At 44.0% G+C, this 24,210-nt stretch overlaps 1 protein-coding gene across 3 annotated transcripts in view; it reads left to right on the top strand.

Annotated features, from left to right (window-relative positions):
• Positions 1-1,640: 1,640 nt before the first annotated feature.
• The window catches only part of KAT2B (lysine acetyltransferase 2B), a 42,784-nt gene continuing 20,214 nt past the window's right edge, over positions 1,641-24,210 (top strand). For all 3 annotated transcript variants that reach the window (XM_081883112.1, XM_081883111.1, XM_081883113.1), the window contains exons 1-6: positions 1,641-2,033; positions 13,476-13,602; positions 17,708-17,853; positions 19,229-19,318; positions 20,879-21,060; positions 22,727-22,918. In XM_081883112.1, the coding sequence (XP_081739238.1) occupies positions 1,656-2,033; positions 13,476-13,602; positions 17,708-17,853; positions 19,229-19,318; positions 20,879-21,060; positions 22,727-22,918 (1,115 nt within the window). In that variant the 5' untranslated portion in view covers positions 1,641-1,655. The remainder of the gene's footprint in view (positions 2,034-13,475; positions 13,603-17,707; positions 17,854-19,228; positions 19,319-20,878; positions 21,061-22,726; positions 22,919-24,210) is intronic.

The following is a 24,210-nucleotide window of genomic DNA, read 5'->3' as shown; positions in this document are numbered from 1 at the left end:
TTTCAAATCTGAAAGTTGACAGCTATGGTTGGAAGGGACCCCATGGGTCATCTATTCCAACCCCCTGCAACACAGGAATCTCAGCTAAACCCTTTGTTAGAACACCAGAAATTGGGGACATCCAATGATGCTGAATGTTGGGAGACTTCGGACAGATAAAAGGAAATACGTACTGTACTTTATTTTATTCACACAGCACATAGCTGAGCTATGGAACTATCTCCACCAGGAGGCAGTGATGGCTGCCATCTTGGATGGCTTTAAAGGGGGATAAGATAAATTCTTGGCGGAGAGGCCAATGGATGGTTACTAGCCGATGGCTATACTTTGCGTCCACAACTGGAGGCAGCAATGATTCTGAATACTAGCCACTAGTAGACACAAAAGAGAGGCTCTTGTGCTAGAATCTGCTTCCAGGATTCCCACAGGCATCTGGTCAGCTACTGTAAGAATAGGATACTGTAGGAGGTGGGTCATTGGCATGATTATTATTATTAATTATAATTATTATTTTTGGAAGTCTACCTTTAGAGGCAATGAACTCCCAATAGAGTTCACTTTGAACTCTACAGTAAAGGGCAGGTTGAGCCCTCTCTCCCCAACTCGCTGCTGCGACCCGTCTAAAGAGTCCATTTCCTTCCCTGCAAGTTTGCGAAGAGCCCAGCTTTAAAACTACTTGATTGAAGATGAAATAACAAATAACAACGAGCGGAGTGCTCTTAAAAAAATAAAATAAAAAGGCTCCTTCTTCCTTCCCCGGTCCTAAAAACGGCAGTGCCCTCGAGGGAAAGGAAAAGGAAAGCGGGTGCGCTTCGACGCCACTCGCGCTCGCCTAACCCTAGAATCACGTCGGGGGGCGGCTTTGCATTGCAGGATTGGCGGCTTCCCCGAGTCGCCGTCCTCCTTCCCCCATGAATCGCATCTGCAAGCGCGCTCCGACGGAAGCGGGAGAAGCCGCTTGGCAAAAGAGGAGACCCGCCGCTCCAGAGCTCTGTGGCGCTTGAAAGCCTGACGGACTTATATGTTGCTTTATTTTATTAAGTGCCGGAGGAGGACTCTTCTGCTTCCTCTTTATGACTTGCCCTGAGGGGACGCCGCAGGGGCGCACACAGACACACGCCGCCAGTTCTCCTCAGAGAGAGATGCCCTCTGGAACTGTTGCTAAATTCTTCCGCGGGGCCCCGAAGAGGCGCGACCCGGACGGGCAAATCTGAGCTGCTGAGGCACTTGGCGCGCTTTATGGCCAGGACCGGCGGAGACGCCACTGCGCTGCTTCCCAGGCGAGGAGGGAAGGAAGGGCCAGGCAGGCCGCGCGGCCGCCCGGCTTCCCTCCTCCTCCTCCTCCTCCTGGGCTGCCGGGCGGTGACAGCCGAAGCCAGGCTCGCTGGCGGCAACAACATGTCCGTCGCCTTCCCCTCCTCCCCGCTGGCTTCTTCTTAGCGGCGCCTCCGCCTCCTCCTCTCCGCCCAGCAGGACCCGCCCGCGGTGCGGCCCTGTCCCCTCCTTCCCTCCCTCCGGAGGGAGCAGCCGGCGGCGGCGGCGGCAGCGGGGAAAAGGGGAGGCTCCATCCAGCGCGCTCGCTCGACGGGCGCACCGAGCCGGGCACTGGGCGAGGAGCCTGGCGGCGAGCCTCGTCGAGCCGGCCGGGCTGCGGCATGGCTGAGGCTGGCGCGGCCGGGGCGGGAGCCGCCGCCGCCGCCGCCGCGTCCTCCGCCACCACAGCAGCCGCGGTCGGCGGCGGCGGGGGAAACGGCGGCGGCGGCGGCAACGGAGCGCTGCAGCAGGGCTCCCCGGCCGCCGGAGGGCTGGCCGCTTGCGGACCCGTCCGGGCTGTGGTCGCCGCCGCCGCTGCCGCGACAGCCGAGAGTCCCGCGGCGGCGGCAGCTGCTGCTGCAGCAGCGGGAGGCGGCGGCAGCGGCGGCCCGGGCAGCGGCGGCCCTGGCTCGGCTCGCGTCGTAGGGAAGAAGGCGCAGCTCCGCGCTGCGCCGCGCGCCAAGAAACTGGAGAAGCTGGGCGTCTACTCCGCCTGCAAGGTAAGTCGCTCGGTGCGGGTTTTTTTTGGGGGGGGGCGGTGGAAACGAAAAATAAAATACAGTAATAATAATAATAATAATAATAATAATAATAATAATAATAATAATAATAATAATAATGGACTCGGCATCGGCATCCATCCGTAGACGTCGCCCTGTTCCCTTGCAGCCCCCAGGGGGCGTCCAGCGTTGCCGCTGTTGCCATTTGCTAGTTGCCGTCAGAAGGGGAGGCGCCGGAGCTGCCGGCCGGGCTACTCCTTCGGCCCGTTTGGAAAGCGGAGCGAATAGGAGGCCCTTAAAAAAATGGAACGGTTGCACCGGTGAGTGCGTGTGCGGGGAGGGGTGTGTGTGTGGATGTGCACGCACGCGCAAACGGGTGTTTTCATTCCTGTCTCTCCCACTTAAGGCAGCCTGGCAACAGGTTGCTCGCTGGGGAAGCCGCGATTTGCTTAATTTTCTTCTTCCTGACCTGTAGCTATGTTTCGTTGCGCGATCGCCTGATTCGGATTAGTTCATGCATGCGTGCATGCATGCCAGCGTAGCTGAAAAGAAAAAAAGAAGGATAATTTCCCATTAGGTCCTGCAAGCTCAACTGTGGTTGGGGTTGGTAGTTATTGTGGGTTAACTGGCTCAGGGTGCAGTGATGCACACAGTATTATGTTGTCATGCGGTTGGATTACTGCAATGCGCTCTGTGTGGGGCTGCCCTCTGGGTTGGCCTGGAGGCTGCAGCTGGTGCAGAATGTGGTTGCCGAGTTGGAGACAAACTACTGCCAACATGTGACACCTTGCGTGAGGGATTTGCACCAGCTGCCAATTTGCTACAGGGCCAAGTTCAAGGTGTTGATATGCACATAAGTCCCTGTACAGCTCAGGACCAGGTTCCTTGAGAGACTGCCTTATTTCTTATACTCCCAGTAGATTGCTGCAGTCTGTGGGACAGTTTCTCCTGCAAGTTCCAAAGCTCTCAGAAGCGCACTCCCCAGTTACTTGGAGTAGGGTGTTTTGTGTGGTTGCCCTGTCCTGTGGATATGACAGGTGCGTATTATCTGCAGTTTCTGGAAAGAGTTGGACACATTTTTGTTCTAACAGCCTTTCCCAGCTGGGTTGTTAGAACAGGGTTCTTTACCACGAGTGCCCTCTTGTTAGAATTTTAGTCATATATATATATGTTTGTGTGTGCATGTTTTAACTGTTACCAATTATCATAAGTGTAAATTGTTTTGAAATGTTGGTTTAGAATGCAAATAATTCATTAATTGTAATTATAATAACACACACACAATCAGTCAGTCTCTGAGCAGTGGGATACTCGAGTGCCAGAGCTTATCTTGGGTTCGGTTTCTTTGGCATGAAGATCACTGTGGTGTCTTTTTGAAATATAGCTTTCTCTCCACATTTACACAACCTGAGCATAAGATAGAAGGACTCACAGCTTTAACATTCCAGCAGATCTTAATACCCCATTAGGTCTCCAGGGACCCTTCCCTCCTAGCTTTGAGAGCCAGTGTGGTGTAGTGGTTAAGAGCGGTAGTCTCGTAATCTGGGAAACCGGGTTTGCGTCTCCACTCCTCCACATGCAGCTGCTGGGTGACCTTGGGCCAGTCACACTTCTTTGAAGTCTCTCAGCCCCACTCACTTCACAGAGTGTTTGTTGTGGGGGAGGAAGGGAAAGGAGAATGTTAGTCGCTTTGAGACTCCTTATGGTAGTGATAAAGCGGGATATCAAATCCAAACTCTTCTTCTTCTTCTTTGGTTACAGTACAGAGAGCAAGTCAAGCCTCTGTATTTTCCCAGCTCAATACAAGTCTATCCCGGAGTAGAATTGTAGAGCTGGAAGTGACCCTTAGTATCATCTAGTCCAACCCCCTGCAATGCAGCTGTCCCTTACTGGGGTCGAACCGGCAACCTTGGCATTATCAGCACCGTGCTCTAACCAACTGAGCTATCCACCCCAGGCCTATCATTCTCTAGAGACCGGAGGCATCACTAACAAATTGTTTCTATGGCAATACATTTATACTTGACCAGGCTCCCATATACATTTATACTTGACCGTGTAGGGACGCGGGTGGTGCTGTGGGTTAAACCACAGAGTCTAGGATTTGCCGATCAGAAGGTTGGCGGTTCGAATCCCCGCAACAGGGTGAGCTCCCGTTGCTTGGTCCCTGCTCCTGCCAACCTAGCAGTTCGAAAGCACATCAAAGTGCAAGTAGATAAATAGGTACCGCTCCAGCGGGAAGGTAAATGGCGTTTCCATGCGCTGCTCTGGTTTGCCAGAAGCGGCTTAGTCATGCTGGCCACATGACCCGGAAGCTGTACGCCAGCTCCCTCGGCCAATAAAGCAAGATGAGCACCACAACCCCAGAGTCGGTCATGACTGGACCTAATGGTCAGGGGTCCCTTTACCTTTACATTAGGCTCCCATTGTACAGATATAAAACCACAGGCTTGGAGGGCGCCCGAAGGTATAATCCAAACCAAACCCCTTCCCCAATCCATATTGTGGGACAGGTTGTGATTACTTAAGAGAAAGGGAGTACTTTGAACTTTGTGCATGGCTAGAGCTGCTCAGTTCTTTGCTTGTGTGCCATATGTCCCAGGCTTGGCATGAGAGACATCTTTCAGAACTGGGTGAAATTCAGCCTTCCCTACACTTTGTCTGCCTTCAGTTTCTCTATGACTCATTTCTACTTGACAGCCCAATGGAAGGTATTTCAAAAAAAGCCCCGTACTTGCCCTGCTCTGTTTTTAAGGAAGCACCATGGCAAGACTGAAGGTTGCAATGTGTGTACAGTGTTTAAGTGGAGATGTTCCACAGTTCTTTGCACAGGGAGGAAAAAGAACCAATTTGCAGGCAGCTGTAAGGCAACGCAGGATTGCGAATGCATGTCAAAAAGGCGAGATGCCAGTGCATCTTTTTGGAGAAAGTGATATGGGGGGGGGGGACCAGGGAGAACATTGTGTTTTCAGAAGAAAAGAAAACTCAGGCCCAGCAGGTTATGCCAGCCGTTGTTTTTACTCTATTATTTGCTTGGTAAAATGGTGCCCCAGCTGCTTGTCGTGTAAACACAGGATTGAGCACAGAGACAAACTCCTTTAAGTGCCTGCTGTGTGTGTCTGTTTGAAGAGATAAACAATCCCCCCCTTTCTTTCTTTTTTGCTTGCACAAGAAAGCCATTCCAGCACTCTGTATCCAGTTGTGTGCAGTGCCAATGTACGTGGGGGGGAGAGTAGAGAAGGACAAGCTTGGATTGGGCGCTTTGAGCTGTAACTCCTCCCAAGCCCCCCCCCCCTTCCCTCTGCCTGGTCTTGGCAACAGAGCCTTTGTTTTGACAGGATGACAGCTGAAGGAGGTGGAGACTGTGGCTTGTTCCTTTTTTGCAGCCTGTAGCTGACGGGGAAACCCAGATTACCAATAGTATGAGAAGCTCGAAGCTCAGCCGTAGGACGGCACAGGTGAAGGATCTTCCCCTGCCTTTCTCCTTTACTACAGTAAAAACGAGCTTGAACCATGAATAATTTGGAAATTATTTTTTTTATTTTTACAATTTTCTCTCTCCAGGAAACTTATTGTGGCGCATCTTCCTCCTTGCCCATTTTATCCTTAGAACAGCCTAACAAAAGTAGGTGCCTGGCACAATTGCACTCTGTGAGGGGGGTGGGGTTCAATTTCTCTGAAGTCTTAGTCCTGCATTCGAACCCACTTTATCACACTGGTTTCCAAACACTCAAGGCTACATCTAAGGCTAGGTTTGTATACCTCATATTGCAATGTGTGAATGAAACAAGCATATTTGGAATACACAGTACAGTGGTACCTCGGGTTACATACGCTTCAGGTTACACACTCCGCTAACCCAGAAATAGTGCTTCAGGTTAAGAACTTTGCTTCAGGATAAGAACAGAAATCGGGCTCTGGCGGTGCGGCAGCAGCAGGAGGCGCCATTAGCTAAAGTGGTGCTTCAGGTTAAGAACAGTTTCAGGTTTTGACCACAGCGTCACCCATGAGGGAGGGATGCATTTTGTCAGGATGTGAGGAAGGGTATAATCCCCCCTCCCTGTGTCATGAATTCTGGGTTACACCGTCCCTCCACATACACCTACTATTAATTTAAATACTAGCTGTACACCCTGTATTTAAGGTATAGTTTGACCTTCAGAATTTGCTATGAAACGTTTTAGTACTCTGAAGTTTCTAAAAACAAAAAAGTCGTTCTTTGATTGGAATTGTTTTTAACACTGATAATGTGTACAGCATGACCTGCTTGTTAAAAATGGCCAAATCATCATAAGATTAGGCACTTCATTAGAAGTTGCTGCCTAATCCCTGTGCTCTGCACACAAAAGTAAGAAAATGAAGAGTTAACCTCGTCATGTCCCTCTAACCAGTAATATTTAGAGTGGCGATAAGGGCAATGAGACATTAGGAGCTAGTAAAACTGGCAGAATAATGCCTTTAAATCATGCATATACATATATGTCATCATTTTGCACATTGCTTACATGGTATACTGCTCTCTGTTCCAAGTAGCGTACAACCTAAAATGTAGAGGAAACAACAGATGGGGGGTGTAAATGGGGAACAGTTTTGGTTAGATTTAGACTTAGATTATACAAGCTTAGTTACAATAGGGGATGAGAATTTAAATAATTCGGCTTTGATCCCCTACATTCCAGTAGTGGAAATAATACTTCAAACGATGCTAGTTCCTGCTGGAACTCTCTCTGCCTCCTGTCATTCCAATACCCTGAGTCATGCAGTAATAGTCTATGGGTAATAGGAGTAATAATCATGCTGCTAGAACAGGGACAAAAGTTTTCCGTTGATAAATTAGTCCATGAAACAACCCTATGTTGTGAGGTTGAATAGAGGAAACTGTTTGTTAAAACATTTGTACACTTGCAACTCAGCTCTGAACAAGTTTGATTAAAAGTAATTTGTATTGAATGGGCTGGGAATTTCACTCTAGTCACCAGCGCACTCTGGTTCCCTTTAGATGTTGGTGGACTACAAATCACATTAGCCTCAGCCAGCACGGCCAATGGTCAGGGATGATGGAAGTTGTAGTCTACAACATCTGGATAGCACTGTGTTGGCTTCCTCTGAACATAAGCCTTAAAAGTGCTGTAGTGTTGGGGTACTGATATGTTCCTGTGTTTGGGAACTAATATTTCCTGTGAACTTTACATAATGGAGTTCACTCCTCTTAGATTAGAGTGGTTCAGTGTGCAATGTCTCCAAATGCTCTTCAGTGTCAAAGGGTAAATTTCAAATCAGAAAATCCTTTTAAACTGCCCCTTTGTAGGCAACCCTGAAAGTAAATGCCACTCTTTCTGTTTTTTTTAAATAACTGGCATGCATTTGGAGGTTTCTGCATAATATTTTAAGAGGATTAGAAATAAAAATAACCAGCAGGTTGTAAGTCATACTCAAGAGTAGATCCATTGGAATCAGTGGAGTAACTTAATTTGATGGGGGGGGTCTACTCTTGAGAGTATAGCCCACTGGCTTCTTTGTAGATTCATTTCAAAAGTTCTCAGATCCGAGAGTTTATTTTTGTTCAAGCATTAAGCATAAACTATGATGTAAATGAATGCAGTTTGTCTTTTAGCCCTCTTTAGGGGGTTAGCTTTGTAGTTAGGTAAACACTTGAGGGGGACCAGCAGGGATAAAAACAATAGCTCCACCCTGCCACTGTTTCCATTGCCCTCCAACTTTGGGGGGCGCCTGAGTTTCTAGGGTTCTAAAATGTGCTTGGAGAGCTTCTTTGAATATAGAAGGCTTCACACTCTAGAAGATAATCTTCCCCAAATTAGAGCGCGACCAGAACATCAATGGGGGCAGACCTACCAAACTAATCTCTGCTACCCTCCCAAGAATTTAAATAAAGGTAAAGGGACCCCTGACCATTAGGTCCAGTCGTGACCGACTCTGGGGTTGCGGCGCTCATCTCGCTTTACTGACCAATGGAGCCGGCGTAGTTTCCAGGTCATGTGGCCAGCATGACCAAGCCGCTTCTGGCGAACCAGAGCAGCACACGGAAATGCCGTTTACCTTCCCGCCAGAGTGGTACCTATTTATCTACTTGTACTTTGACGTGCTTTCAAACTGCTAGGTTGGCAGGAGCAGGGACTGAGCAATGGGAGTTCACCCCGTCGCAGGGATTCGAACCGCCGACCTTCTGATCGGCAAGCCCTAGGCTCTGTGGTTTAACCCACAGCGCCACCTGTGTCCGAGACTAATCTCTGCTACCCTCCCAAGCATTCACATAGCCATAAATGTAATGGCAGAAAGGGCAATCTATCTATCATCTATCTATCTATCATCTATCTATCTATCTATCTATCATCTATCTATCTATATCTATCTATCTATCTATCTATCTATCTATCTATCTATCTATCTATCTATCTATCTATATCTATCATCTGATCTATCTATCTAATCATCTATCTATCTAATCTTATACTTTGCGTCTGATTTCCAAGTGTCTCTATTTGTCATGTTGCACAGTTTAACATGAGTCTGCTTCTCTCTCGTCCATGCATATCCACATCTCATCCCTCTTTATGCCGTTTGTTTGACAGCAGTAATTAATATGAAGGATTAATCTTTGCAACTGCATAACTTGCTTACTTTTAACAAATTGGAAGCATCAGTTAGGGCTGAAGGGATCGGAAAATTACAGGAAAAACGGGCAGATGGCAAATGGTTGGATGGGTGCAGATAAGGAATCGGGCCCATTTGGTGATGCACGAACAGTCCTGAAGATACTGGGAATGTTCATTTTTGGAAGTGTTTCTTAAAACAACAAAAATCCATTGTTTTTTCTTGCCTGGATGGAGGATAGAGAGAGATGTATATAGAAACGAGCCTACTGTCCAAAGGTAAAAAAAATCACCTTTGTTGCTTTAACCACATTTGCGTTTGGCCCTCAACACCACTGGCATGTGACTGAGATGGGAATAAAGCCCATGGCATGATAAAAGGTCCCTCATCCGCATGTTAAATAATGCCCACCCAAGCCTGTGATTCTGAATTGTAAAACTCTTGACGTGATTTCCAACAGTGCACTTGTAGTTTGACCTTTGGAGTTGGACTGAGGACTCTGTGCACGGAGCTTATGCACTTCGGTACAGGAGGTCTCAGATGTGAAAGATAGTAATTGAATACTTGTGCTCTCTGTCTCATTATTTGTGTGTCTATCTCAATGGAAACTGAAGATCCCTGTTGTCGTAAACACCTTCGGAGACTGTGATATTGAGAGTTTCTTTGGGCAAGCCTGAATTCACCACTTAAATCTCTCTTCGGTGCAGCAGCAGCACCTACTCATTCTGAAACTCTCTGGTTTTCAAGAGCAGCTTGTCAGGCAATAAATACAGTCCTTCTGTGCTTACAGAAGTAGATTCACAGCTTTCTGGATCACAGCCAAAACATTATTACATTAATCTTCCTAATTATTAGCACTTCACTGTTTACTATTTATTAGAAGAAAGGGCAGTAGATATAATTAGACATGTGGCGGATATATAGATTAATCACAGTGGTCCTTGAGAGTGGTGTATATAATCTGCAATCCATATATTGTGCTAGCACATATCATTAGAAAAATGTTCATCATAGACCAAATCCATACAGTAATTTATTTTCCAATGTGGGCGACTCATGAGAGCCAAGACTCCTCATTGATTAGAGTTTCAGTTTAGGGAAGGTAGTAATGCAAAGTTACACAATGATCCCGTTAATTGGTAAATTATAGAAAACAAAGACGTGCTCAGCTAAGTACTTTGGATTGACTGAGTTCGTGGGCAGAATGCTGAGGGCTGAACAACACATTACACTCCACTTCCCCAATGACATTATCCTGTTGAGTTTTCCCCAAACATGTAGGATCGCTTGCTCTTATCCTGCTGTCATAATTATGTCCTACATTTTCCTACCAACATGGGTCAGAAATTCACAATGTGGTGACCTCAACACAGGGGAGCCATTTTCAGCAATGGTTCCTTGTCTGTGTGATCATCCCTTAGCATGTCAAATCTTCCTTTGTTTAAGAGAGTGATGATGATAATAATAATAATAATAACAACAACAATAATAATAATTTATTATTTATACCCTGCCCATCTGGCTGAGTTTCCCCAGCCACTCTGGGCGGCTCCCAATCAAGTGTTAAAAACAGTACAGCGTTACATATTAAAAACTTCCCTGAACAGGGCTGCCTTCAGATGTCTTCTGAATGTCAGGTAATTGTTTATCTCTTTGACATCTGATGGGAGGGTGTTCCACAGGGTGGGCGATCATTGCCCAAGTGGAGTGAACTCTGTGGAACACTCTAAAGTGCACATAGTCAATTCAGTGCCCTACAGAGTTTGTTGTATCTTATTTTTATGCCGTACTTAGCAGTGGAATGTACATAGAATCATAGAACGTTGGAAGGGACCCTGAGAATAATCTTCTAGTCCAACCCCCTACAGTGCAGGAATATGCAGCTGTCCCATACAGAGATCGAACCTGCAACCTTGACGTTATCAGCACTGCACTCTGACCAACTGAGCTATCTCCTGCATGAGCTGAATCAACAGCAAAGTTATCTGCACCTCTTGCTTCTAGCTTGTGCAACCTGAGGAGACAGGCTGGCTCTCTTGAATTGGAGTCCAAAAATCTGGAGGGCACCACGTTGTCTACCCCTGCTATTAAGCACCCACAGCCTTCATTTCTTAACCTCATATACATACTGTACAATTTGCACAATGTTTCATAACGTTGGCACTAAAGATTTTTTAACTACTCTCCCCAGCGCCTTCCCATCACTCTCAAGTTCTCAAAAGAGGTATTTTCATAGATTACATTCTTTCCTAATGAAAAGCAGAGGAGTGACATTTTATTGAGAGGAAACATTGCAAAAGACTCAAAAGCCACTCAGCGGGGTGTAATTTGAACTCCTTAGGAATGCTGTACTCACTATTGAGGGCAAAATATTTTCACTGCTGGGGTCAAGAACAGAAGGCATATGGCCTCAGCAAGAATGCTGGATCTGAATGCCATTTGCTGCCTTTGAAAACCACTCAGAAACAAAACACAGCGGCTTTTTTTCTTAGCTGGGGGTGAAACCTTACTGGCTTCCAGTTTGTTTCCTAGCACCATTCAAAGTGCTCCTTTTCATCTTTAAAGCCCTTAGTGGCCTCGATACAGGATGCCTTCGGAAGCATACGAGCATCTCTGCTCCGAATCCCTTCCTTTTCGGAACCCGAGATGGTTGTTTAACAAGAATTAGCTTGCTAGAAATAAAACTGAGAGCTGCAACGAATGCCTGCTAGCAAAACAAAACACTTTTTTCTCCGTTCCTGTAGGAGGGTTGGTATTCATTCCTGGCAGTTTAGCTCTTCCGACTACAATATTGGTACATCTGTTTGCATCTCTGATGCTAATTAGTGTGCAGTGTTACATTTTTGTGTAGGTACTCAGTCTTTATGGGTTTGGGGCTCTGGGATAATTATGGCACAGTGCTCTAAAATCAAGTGCTTATTCATATTTGGGAGAAACTGTGTGTGTGTGTGTGTGCTCGCACGCCATACAGAGGCTTTTAAATTTATTTTTCTTACAGCAGTGATTTATAGATCCACAGCAGCAAGCTTACCCTTTACAAACCTGGGCAGCAACTCTTCCAATGTTTTTCTGAGAAACAGGCGTACTTAGTAAAACAAACAAACAAATCCCCTCCACACACACAAAAACAATCATACACATACACAGAGTTCATACCAAGGGCAGATAAATAAATGAACACATTGTGATGTTCAACAGATTTGTCATGCAAGTGAAATAAAACAAATGGCTGTTGGAAAGAAGTTGCTTTGGCACAGCTTTCGGATATGTTATGTTCTGAAACATGAAAAGTTACAGATTCCAGTGATCTTTCTGTTAGAACTCCTAAACTGGGAGGTAACAAAATCCAAACGTGGATCAGAGGGAAAGCCCGATCTTATTGAGACACGAAAGACTGCAAGATAGTCGTTTTTGTGTGTGGCATTTGCAGATTCCTGTAATATATGTAGTATGTTCGAAAGCACATTACTAGCATAAATAGCATAGTCCAAGCTACTAAAATATTAATAGGAAATTTTGCAGTAATGTATCTCTCTAAAACTATGGCGTTGCGTGTTATGATGTGTTTTATTAATTTAAAAAATACTGAATTACTTCCGTAACAATGCCAGGCCTTGCCTGCATGTTACGTTTGGGATAGCGAGAATGATGGTGGCCTCCAGGAAAAACAAAAACCAATGAAAGGTTTAATGTTAACCTTTGTGGAAGTTTTCATTAAAAATGTATGGGAATTTCCCAGTAAAAATCCACAGTATTTCTGGCACATGTAATCATTTAAGGGTGAGAAAACATTGACCTATAACATCATGATTAGATGTAATGCATTGTAGCTTTTGGTTCATTAATGGCTAGGAGAATGATCCTTTGACAATGTTGCCTACTTTTTTTCAGCCAGTACTTCTTCCACATCTAATGTATAATTTGCATATAGAATATACTGTATGTAATCTTTATAAAATGGCTTAGATCCAGAGTTACTCTTTTGTGAAGGGGCTACGATCCAGCAGAGGCTTCCATTCACAATAGATGGTAGGGAAGTGAGTTTTACTTATTTTCCGTCAGGCTTCTCCAGCCCTTCGTAGCAGAAGTTTGTGGAATGGTGATGAATATCACCTTCTTCCTCCTTATGTGAGCAGGAGCATAGAGTAAGATTCTGTCTTTATAGCCATAGAAGATGGCTACTGCCAATGACAGCTATGCTTTTATCTCCATTGTCAGAGGCAGTGAATTCTAGTTGCTTGGAATCGCAAGTGGGTTGAGAGCTGTTGGGCTCAGGCAGGGGTAGGCAAGCTAAAGGTCCGGAGGCCGGATGCGGCCCAATCTCCTTCTCAATCCAGCCTGCGGACGGTCCAGGAATCAGCGTGTTTTTACATGAGTAGAATGTATGCTTTTATTTAAAATGCATCTCTGGCTTGTTTGTGGGGCATAGGAATTCGTTCATTCCCCCCTCCCCCAATATAGTCCGGCCCACCACAAGGTCTGAGGGACGGTGGACCGGCCCACAGCTGAAAAAGATTGCTGACCCTTGGGCTCAGGTCTTGCTTTTCAGGCTTCCCATATGAATGTGGTTGGCCACTGAGAACAGGGATACTGGATTTCATTTCTGGTTTGATCCAGAAGGATTTCCCTTATGTTGTTTTCTTCTGTATTTGTGTATAAACACAAGCGCACCTTACAGAAGTCAAGGAAATAGCTGTGTTGTGGCAATGTAAAAGCTCTCCCTTCCTAGCATTACTAGTAATATGGGGAATGTTTATACATTCTTTAAACTCGTACGATCTCTCTCTCTCTGTCTCCTTATCTCCCCACCCCACTTTCTTGAAATTACAGGCTGAGGAATCTTGTAAATGTAACGGCTGGAAAAACCCTAACCCACCTCCTACTCCACCCAGAGCAGAACTACAGCAGGCGGTTGTGAGTCTTAACGAACCATGTCGTAGCTGTAATCATGCACTAGGTAGGTTTTGTAGCATTTTCTTCTGGAATTTCTGTTTGTTTATTTATTACTTATACGCCGCTTTCCCCACAGTAAGCTGTGCCCATTTGCAACATTAAAATGGAGAAACATAAAAAACCCACAAATATTATTCAGAATTGTTATTATTCAAAATAACAAAATCCAGAAATTAAGCAAATACAGGATAAATTCAGTTATTGCAATAAAACAAAACAAAACAACAATTTTGGCTTAAGCACATAAATACAAACCAAATACGAAAGTTGACTGACAGTAAAGTTTCGGGTACTGGTATTTCTCTGCACTCCCAAGGTGCACTTAATTGAAGTTCATAGCCTACCCAGTTCCAAAGGTTCGGGGAAGGTAACAGTAAATTGAGTAAATTAAGAAAAAATAAATGGACCTAAATATACTGTGTATTTGAAAATATGCTAAAGCTGAGCACAAGGGTAGAACCAAGACCAGATATTCAGTAGTTCTGCAGAGACAATGCATAAATTTTTGTTCTCTTTTTAGTTATCATTCTTCTCCTTTTTTCTATTAATATTTGTTGGTATTCTTACAATTAAACAATTTTAAAGTAAAATCATTATATAAAGAGAATGTAATGCAAACATTTTCAAGTAGAATTTCCCAATTTATGGTTATCTATTGCTACTACTCTGGATAGTAGTAAAATCATTTTAAAAAAACAACAACAAAAGCCTCTAATATATTGTGGCTCTCAAGTTCTGCACTCAGAATTCCTTACGTGGAAAACTCATTATTATTATTATTGTTCTAGATTCATAATTATTATGATAATGTACTGTGAGGGGCAAAAGTCCTATTTTTGTGGTTACGTATATGTGTTTATGTGCAGTTGTGCAGCACATGGACATAGCTCACCCGCACACTTTTTTTTTTAGGAAGGTGAAATACCTTATTCATGTAGCACTTCAAAATTATTTGCAATAACCAAAAGAGTGGGGAAAGCACCATAAATAACTTTATGATATGGGTCAGTTTCCAAAGTTATTTTCAAGGCTGCAGTTTGAAACCTTAAAGCAAAAATAGCTGATCCAAGAAGTCAAATTACATATATAGGGTTTTTCTTCTTATTCTTCAAATGTAACACCCTCCATGGCTGCTTGTTTTGCTATATCTATCAACCTGGATTTGGGTACGGATTCAGGATTTCAGTGCATGAAATAGCTTTCCCACATCAGACTCTTGGAACAGTGTTTTCCTGTCACGTCACAGAAATGTGAACAAATACATTTAAATGACTCAAGATGTGTTCAGCTGCAAAAACAAAATAAATCTGAAGATTATGCATATACCTACGTGTCTCAACTAAGTATGGAAAGCAAGAAGTAGCAAAGAAGCATGATTAAAAGATATGTCATGTCATTCTGCTGTTGTTTGGTAGCAATTTCTTCAGCAGATCTAGGGAGGCAATTTTGTACCAAAAACTGATAGCCAGACCTTCACAAGAAAGCTGCAAAATGTACAAGTTTGCTAAAATTCAATATTGCCGTACCCCAAACATAAATATATTAAAACTTAAAACAGCTTTCTATGACTAGTATGCTAATGATTGCTGAATATCGATGTAGTAAGGTATTCTCTAATATTCCCTTTATTTGTGAGGATTGGAGGTAAGTTTAAATACCGTAGAATGGAAAACAGAATGGCTTTCTTATAACAACATAGGGCCAATGAATACATTTGGTTAGATCTGCAGGGACAGTAAGACCTTGAGTCTGAACAGGCTCAGAAATGTTGGACTCCTTTCTCTCTCCTTTGGAGAGAATAGATAATCTATTGAGAATAGGAGCTGATAACAGAAGTGTCTTCACAGTTCAGACCCTGCTGTCATTAAAATGACAGTGTAACTAATTTCCCAATTAGCCTCCTGCTGTTAGATGGTTACAACTGCCATTTATTAAGCTTCTAAGACATTGAAGCATTTGCTTTTCTTCGGTTCTCAGGGAGCCAACGAAAGAATTTTGCTCCAAGTTTTTACGTTATAGCACCTGTGTGTTCTTAGGGTAGCCTGATGACATTTAGGAGAACTAATTTGTTCCAACAAAGTTACACCAGAGATCTTGCAAATAATCTTTTGCAAATCCCTGAGACCTAAATGTGCCATAGAATGAAATAAGTGAGAAATCTCAGGTTGACAATATTATTCCGGAGAGGTTTTGGGACTACTCACATATCTAACTGGATTGCTTTCCTACTAGTAGACATACAGAAATCTCTCATTCTCATAGGAAAGATATGTCATACAATTCAGCATTGTGATATATCACCAGCTAAACAGTGCAATATATCACAATGTCTGAAATAAGGATGGAGCTCTGTAGAGGCATTGGCTGGCTTCACAGTCTTTCCTGCATTGTGATCCTCTGCCTCCTTGCAAGAGGAAGGGGAGAGCTGAGCCAGCAGATTTAACAGGGGCTGCAGGAATCAACAGAAGCTTTGGCTTGCTTCACAGTTTCCCCCACATTGTGATTTTTGTGTAGCATATACACACACACATCATGGTTTGTGATATATTGCCGCGTCAAAAATTATGAAACCAATATCACAATGTGGACTTCAAACAGGTTTAGGATGATATATCACTATATCGCCCAGCCCTATCAACACAGTAGATAATCAATGTGTTCTCAGCTATGGAGAATCTAAATGGCACACTGCAATGGACAGGAGAAATAACATTTTCTGAAACAGAAGAAAACAGGACTGATTCATGCCCTACGCTATAGTTTACTACACATAATGGTTAATAATCAGCAGCGGACAGTGTGGTGGGATGGTACTGCTCACCTGCCCTGTGGTTGGTCATGTTGCTGTGGCTTACTGGGACGTAGAGCAGTAGGGTGGCAGGGAGGTCAGCACAGTGCAAACCCCCTACAGGAACCACAAATGGGCTTCACCACTGTGTTAGCTCTGCACTGACCTCGCTGCTATCTTGCCCCCCTCTTTCTCGGTAAGATGCAGCAACATGACTGACCGGAGGTCAGATGAGTGTTGCCACCTCAACATCTCATCAGCCACTGCTAATACAGTTTTTGCAGCAGCACGAATGGTGTGTGCTCAGAATTGGAGGGAAGATACAATACCAGTGAAGGAAGAATGGTAAAAGGTAAAGGGACCCCTGACCATTAGGTCCAGTTGTGACCGACTCTGGGGTTGCGGTGCTCATCTCGCTTTATTGGCCAAGGGAGCTGGCGTACAGCTTCCGGGTCATGTGGCCAGCATGACTAAGCCGCTTCTGGCGAACCAGAGCAGAGCACAGAAACGCCATTTACCTTCCCACCGGAGTGGTGCCTATTTATCTACTTGCACTTTGATGCGCTTTTGAACTGCTAGGTTGGCAGGAGCAGGGACCAAGCAACGGGAGCTCACCCCATCGCAGGGATTCGAACCACCAACCTTCTGATCAGCAAGTCCTAGGCTCTGTGGTTTAACCCACAGCGCCACCTGCGTCCCCAGGAAGAATGGTAGATGAAGCTAATAGAATATATAGAAAGGGCAAGATGGACAGATAAGAGTAAGAGATCAGGATAAACAAAACATTCAAGGAAGATTGGAAATGTTTTATAGATTATTTGGAGAAACGTTGCAAGCACTTTAAAAATGTTAACAGTAATAGAATAAATTCAGCAGTTAAAAATACTGAGATATAAAATGGGGAGAAATTAGAATATTTGGTGGAAAAGATTATAATAAAATGCACCATGGAAGTAGGGGGGGCGGTGAGGGGAGTCAATTGTGTGGTTTTTTATATTTGAAATTTTGTTATTGTTTCAAGTGTTAAATAAAAATAGAAAATAATAGTACAGCTTTTGCCGCATCAAATACTGATTTTAGGTTAACACAGCAGGGTGCAAATCTGACAGTAACTGTTTGGATGTGGAAAATACTTGATGTGTTAGTAGTGTCTGTGATAGCATCTCTAGCAGGTTTGAAAAAAAGATTCTCCATGAGCTCCCTTTGGCTTATGTGTGTCTGCTGCCCATTCCTGAGACAGGCCAATTTAACAAAGAACAGATAAATGCTTCCATTTGCTCAGGCCTTTCCCTTTAAGCTTTGGATTTACTTGTTTGTTTAGCTGCTCACGTTTCCCATTTGGAGAATGTATCTGAAGACGAAATGAACAGGCTCTTGGGGATTGTGCTGGATGTCGAGTATCTCTTTGCCTGTGTTCACAAGGAAGAAGATGCAGATACCAAGCAAGTCTACTTTTACTTGTTCAAGGCAAGTTGCCGGTTTTTGTTTCGTTTCCCGGAATACATTCAGTGCTGCTGCTATCTTGCGTAAAACATCCGTAGAGATTGATGCAAAAACTGAGCAGTGTTACCATCAATTAGTGCACTGTATTTGGCTTGGATCCAGTATGACAGTAATTCTGGGCTTGACTCATACAAGACGTAGTGCCTTTCCTCTATATATGATAGAGTCTGTAGGTAATGCCCCGCAGAGGACCTTAAGGTCCATAAATAACAACACTTTGGAGGTCCCAAGCCTCAAGGAGGTTAGATTGGTTTCAAGTCGGGCCAGGGCCTTTTCAGCACTGGCCCCGACGTGGTGGAATGCTCTGTCACAAGAGACTAGGGCCCTGCGGGATTTGACATCTTTCTGCAGGGCCTGCAAGACGGAGCTGTTCCACCTGGCCTTCGGCTTAGACTCACTCTGACCCCTTATATGGGATTTGGTATATAAATTTCCCCTTGGCTTTTTTGCTGGCCCATGTAGGACCAGCATGGATAGCTGGCTCGGGTGAAGATCTGATGTTTCCTCCCTTTATGGTCTTGATTTATGGGCTACTACTAAAATGAGGCTGCATTTTAAGCTGTATTTTAATTAACTGTTTTTTTTTGTTATTGTTGTTGCTGTTGTTGTTTTTCTATTACGTTTTATTGTAATTCATATTTGGTGCTAGCCGCCCTGAGCCCGGCCTTGGTCGGGGAAGGTGGAGTATAAATGAAAATTTATTATTATATTATTGTATAATTGTTATAGTTGCAAACCATAGGTTCTATCCAGTGAAGACATTCCTTTGGTGCACGGATCTCTTCCCCTCACTTTCCTCTTGCCACATGCCCCCTGCAGATTTCCTTCAGAGGCCTCAGGGAACCTGCAGAACAGATTGGGGGCATGTGGGGAGGGAGGGGGAAGGGAAAGTTCCATTTCAGAAGCAGAAGTTCTTGCACAAACAGGATGGCTTCATTGGATACTTTGGTCTTGGAGTACCAAATGGTGATACTCAGGACAATCCAAAGTATGGTGCTGAGTTATAGTGAATACAGATAATCTGGGACTGTCAGATTAGCCAGGCCCAAAACCAAAAGTCTCATTTGGATGCATTTTGGCTTGCCTGCTGCTGAAAGTGGCCATGAGGTGATTGATAATTTAAACATTTATCACTTTTAGTCCCTTAAGTAGCAGCAGTTGCCAGGACATTGTCCTGTTCGCCCCTCCGTAGTTCCTTCCTTATTTCAGATATCGTGATATATTGATACATTGCGATGTTTACCTGGTGATATATCGCAATATTGAAAACCAGTTATCACCCAGCCCTAGTTAGTAACCTATTTTATTTATTTATTTTTTAAAAATCTCTTTTCAACAGCTTTTGAGGAAATGTATATTACAGATGGGAAAACCTGTGGTAGAAGGATCTTTGGAGAGCCCCCCGTTTGAGAAACCTAGTATTGAACAGGTAAAGTACATCTATACAGAGGCATCTCCTATTAGTAGATGAAGAGTCTTGCTGACTTGGGGCTAAGAATGATGACTAAAGACTTTTAGGGATATTAGCTGGTGTTATAGATCAAGTACCCAGTGAGAAACAAGGTCTGCAGACTAGCTATGCCATGCTAGCTGACTGAAGTTAGCTTGGCTGGTGCAGATTCGATATATGTGCAAAAGTGGGGCTTCCCTGTTATTGGGAACGCTCACTCAGCTGTGGTTTCCATGCTTACCAATGGGAGCACATATGCACCTCTGGACCGCAGTTAGGAAAGACCCCCTGCCCCCTTTCACACTTCTGCAATTTCCTTCGGACAGTTGCCCATCCTGTCTTTAAAGCTACAGTGGTGCCCCACAAGACGAATGCCTTGCAGGACGGAAAACTCGCTAGACGAAAGAGTTTTCTGTTTTGGAGGTGCTTCGCAAAATGAATTTCCTATGGGCTTGCTTAGCAAGACGAAAATGTCTTGCGAGTTCCTGTGGGTTTTCCCCCCTTCCCCCCCTTTTTCTAAGCCGCTAAAAGCCGCTAATAGCACTAATCCGCTAATCCGTCAATGGGCTTGCTTCGCAAGACGAAAAAAACCGCTAGACCAAGAGACTCGCAGAATGGATTCTTTTCGTCTTGCGAGGCACCACTGTACTGCTCTAGATGGTTTCCCTGGCTTTGCTATGAGACTTTTTGTGAGTTGCCAGCAGTGGAGGCTAGTCTGCTGTTTGAAGTGGGGAGCTCAGAACCCCACTTACGGCCCTCAGTTGTACTAAATTAGAGAGTGCAAACCTTTTTGGGCACATTTGGGATTTTGACAGAGAGTCTGCACCACCCTATCTTGTTGCGTCTGTTCTCTAGGTCACAGCTGACAGATAGACAAAACACACACAAACAAACACACACTTTGCTTTTCGGCAGAGTCTGGGAAAGTTGGTTCCAAATTCATTTGACTGTTAAGATAATCCGTGATAGCCAGCGGCATGGTCATTCGACAAGCTACAGCTGTAGGAGAAAGTCCTTATTTTTATTGAAGAGGTGGTTTCGGTTTCTCTTCCAGAGATTTACTTACACGTCTCACCTGTGATGTTTGGATTTTGAAAAAGATAAAATGTGAAGTGGATCTCACCTAGCCACTAGAGAGAATGCAGTCATTAACCAGGAAATATGCATGTAGTTCCCCCCCCCCACAAATATTTTTTATTAGTTTTCGCAGTATTATAAACAAACAAACAAACAAACAAACAAACACATAAGACAAACAAACATAAATCATAGCCTTATTGAAAATTACACTTATTAACTTTGTTAAGTGACTTCCTCGCTTCCCCTTGGTTGAATTTCATAGCATGTCCTTTTAATGGTTTTCCAAATCCCAATTCTTATAAAATTTAACTTAGACATTAACATCCTTAAATCTTCACCTTATGGAATTAAACATATTAATTTATCACTTAAAATAAATAAAACCCTAAATATGTATTTAGAGCCTCGTCTTCCTTTTGATTTACAAACGGTCTTATTTATTTGTCCTCTCTTTTTAAGGGAGTTAATAATTTTGTGCAATACAAATTTAGTCACTTACCATCGAAAGAGAGGCAAACGATAGTAGAGCTGGCTAAAATGTTCCTGAATCGCATCAACTACTGGCACCTGGAGACACCTTCCCAGCGAAGACAGAGGTCACCTAATGACGACATTGCCAGCTACAAAGTGAACTACACAAGGTAACAATGTCTTGTTTCAGGTATTCATTTGTACCTGTAGGATCAGTTCCGGTAGGTAGTGGGTGGCATTTGCCCTTTCCCTATTACGTACAGTGTTGGGACCAATATTCTTGACGTCATATTTATAGACTTGATTTAGACTGCATCAGATAAATACATGGAGGGAAAGTCTGTTCGTAGGGTCAAGCTGTAGACAAAAGCACAACCTACGAGTTCCAATGCAATATACCTGTGATGACCAGAAGCTAGGGAGCGGGCAGCAGGGCTAGGATATGGCCACCATTCCTAGATAAAATATTTTCTTGCTCCTGTTGAGGCTGTCCTTATTTTGCCCTGTCTTTTGGTTCTGCCTAACAATGTTCCTGTTGCAGATGTCTATGGTTTTGTGGCCAAGCCTTTAAAGGTAAAGGTAAAGGTACCCCTGACCATTAGGTGCAGTCGTGACCGACTGGGGTTGCGATACTCATCTCGCTTTCTTGGCCGAGGGAGCCGGCGTATAGCTTCTGGGTCATGTGGCCAGCATGACTAAGCTGCTTCTGATGAACCAGAGCAGCGCATGGAAACACTGTTTACCTTCCCGCCAGAGCGGTACCTATTTATCTATTTGCACTTTGAGGTGCTTTCGAACTGCTAGGTTGGCAGGAGCAGGGACCGAGCAACAGGAGCTCACCCCGTCGCGGGGATTCAAACCGCCAACCTTCCGATCCGCAAGCCCTAGGCTCTGTGGTTTAACCCACAGCGCCACCCGCGTCCCTGACCAAGCCTTTAGGAGGTGCTAATGAAATTGTTTTGCAGGTAATCAGGTGCAAGATCTGTGTGAGTAACCTGCTTACTGTGTGCATATTTCCAGCATTTTGGGCAGGATTTGGCAAGCAACATGATTGCTACAATTCTTAGAGTCAGCTGCCAGGGAAAGGGAAATTTCTGCATAATCTTCCTAAAATGATCCACCTCCCGACACATTTTAGTGCCTCGTGCAAAGGTCCTGTTCCGCTTCAGTATCAAACCTGGCTTAGTAGGGCAAGGAAGGCTTTGCACGCCTCAGGGCCCGTTCTGTTCCCTGAAATTTCTCTAGGGAAGGGTGCAAACATCTTGCATCTAGAGAATATCACGTTCACTGAGGTTCCTGCATTGCTGGGGATTGGACTAGGTGACCATCATCATCAACAGAAGATGCCATAGCAATAAAATAAAATAAAATAAAATAAAATAAAATAAAATAAAATAAAATAAAATAAAATGTACTGAAGATAGAGGTAAAAACTTAACCATACAAAATACATTTTGGACGTTTACAGGACTACAATTCTATGATTTGTCGGTCTACATTTGTTTAGATGTCAGTAGATGCCTGAGCTGGAAGAGCTAGTGACTTACTTTTGACCCAGTTTTGCAATTCTTATTCTACAATTTGGACCTGCTAGAAGTTTTCTAGTGTGCATGTAGCTACGGAATTTTAATGTGTTTTCTAACCGGATCCTTTGCAGCAAATGTCATGATTCTGTATATTAATTAAATATACTTTTGTTAAGAGGATGCAGTAAATTCTTGCTCTAAGGTGAATTGATGTGAATAGAGTAGTTAGGTTTTGACAGGAGGTATTTTTTCATATTAGTTTGGATCCGTTGCTTGGGTTTATTCTATCTTAATATTTCCCCCTTTGCAGGTGGTTGTGTTACTGCAACGTGCCTCAGTTTTGTGACAGTCTACCTCGATACGAAACCACACAAGTTTTTGGGAGAACACTGCTGCGCTCCGTCTTTACCGTCATGAGAAGGCAACTCCTTGAACACGCAAGACAAGAAAAGGACAAGCTTCCACCTGAGAAACGAACGCTAATACTCACACATTTCCCTAAGTAATTTTGCTTTTGTTGTGAACTTTCTGATTAACTTAAAATGTATTTTATTATTATTATTTAAATTTGTATACCGCCCTTCACCCGCAGATCTCAGGGCGGTTCGCAACATAAAAATATAATATAAAAGCGCAAAATACATAGCAAAAACAAAAACAAACTGATAAACTCCACATCCCACAAAACCTTTGAAAGGGTATCGCATGTTAATCAGCCAAAGGCCTGGTTGAAGAGGAAGGTTTCACCTGGCACTTAAAGGTGTATCATGAAGACCAAACCTATCTGAGGAAAGCATTCCACAAATGGAGAGCCACAATAGAAAAGGCCCTTCCTTGTGTTGACACCCTCCGGACCTCCTGAGGAGGAGGAACATGTCACGGCTTAAAATTAGCCGCCCCTTCTTTAATACAAAAGAACTGAGTCAGCATGAGTCAGCGGCCTACAATGAATCGGCAAAACCGACATGACTCATGCAAACCTTTACCTACCTATGTCTATAAATATATAGAGTGGTTATTGATTGTGTGTGTTGTGGGTTGGTTGGATGGTAGGAAGTTGGCTGCGTTTGATATGTAGTTCATAGTTATGTATGATATGTAGGTCGTAGTTGGAGAAGACTTTTTTTTAGAATAAAATCAGCATTCTGCAAAGTACTCTTTCTCAAGTACTCTCTGTGCCGACTAGGGTCTGAGGACCAGGCAAAGGAGGTCAAAACCTTTTCCTTTTCAAACACTGGCAGAACGCAAAGAAGGCCTCAGATGATGATCTCAGGGTCCAGGTTGGTTCACATGGAGAGAGGCGGTCCTTGAAGTATTGCGGTCCTGAGCCGTTTAAGACTTTATAGTCAAAACCAGCTCTTTGCGCCTGGGAACTAATTGGCAGCCAGTGCAGTCAGGCCAGCATTGGTGCAATATGCTCAAACCGTCTTGTTTTAGTGTATTTTTGGTCTCTGTGGAAGCCACCCAGAGTGGCTGGGGAAACCCAGCCAGATGGGCGGGGTACAAATAATAAATTATTATTATTGTTGTTATTATATTATTATTGTTCCATTGAGGAACCTGGCCACTGAATTCTGCACGAGCTCAGGTTTCTGTACCATCTTCAGAGGCAGCCCTATGCACAACACACGGCAGTAGTCATGCAGTAGAATCGTACATGTTGCCTTTTGTGGTTTGCAGGAGACAATCCATGAGCCTGGGTTTGGAAGTAGTGCTACATCAAACCATAGCTTAGCTTTGAGTAGTGCCAGGCCCTGGGGAAAGAAGGCTGTGGCTGCTATCTTAGCTCTGGGA

Source organism: Podarcis melisellensis (genome assembly GCF_964234715.1).
Source record: "Podarcis melisellensis genome assembly, chromosome: 12".
Lineage (NCBI taxonomy): Eukaryota > Metazoa > Chordata > Lepidosauria > Squamata > Lacertidae > Podarcis > Podarcis melisellensis.
Note: the sequence above shows the minus strand (reverse complement) of the source record. Positions and strands in the feature narration are given on the sequence as shown.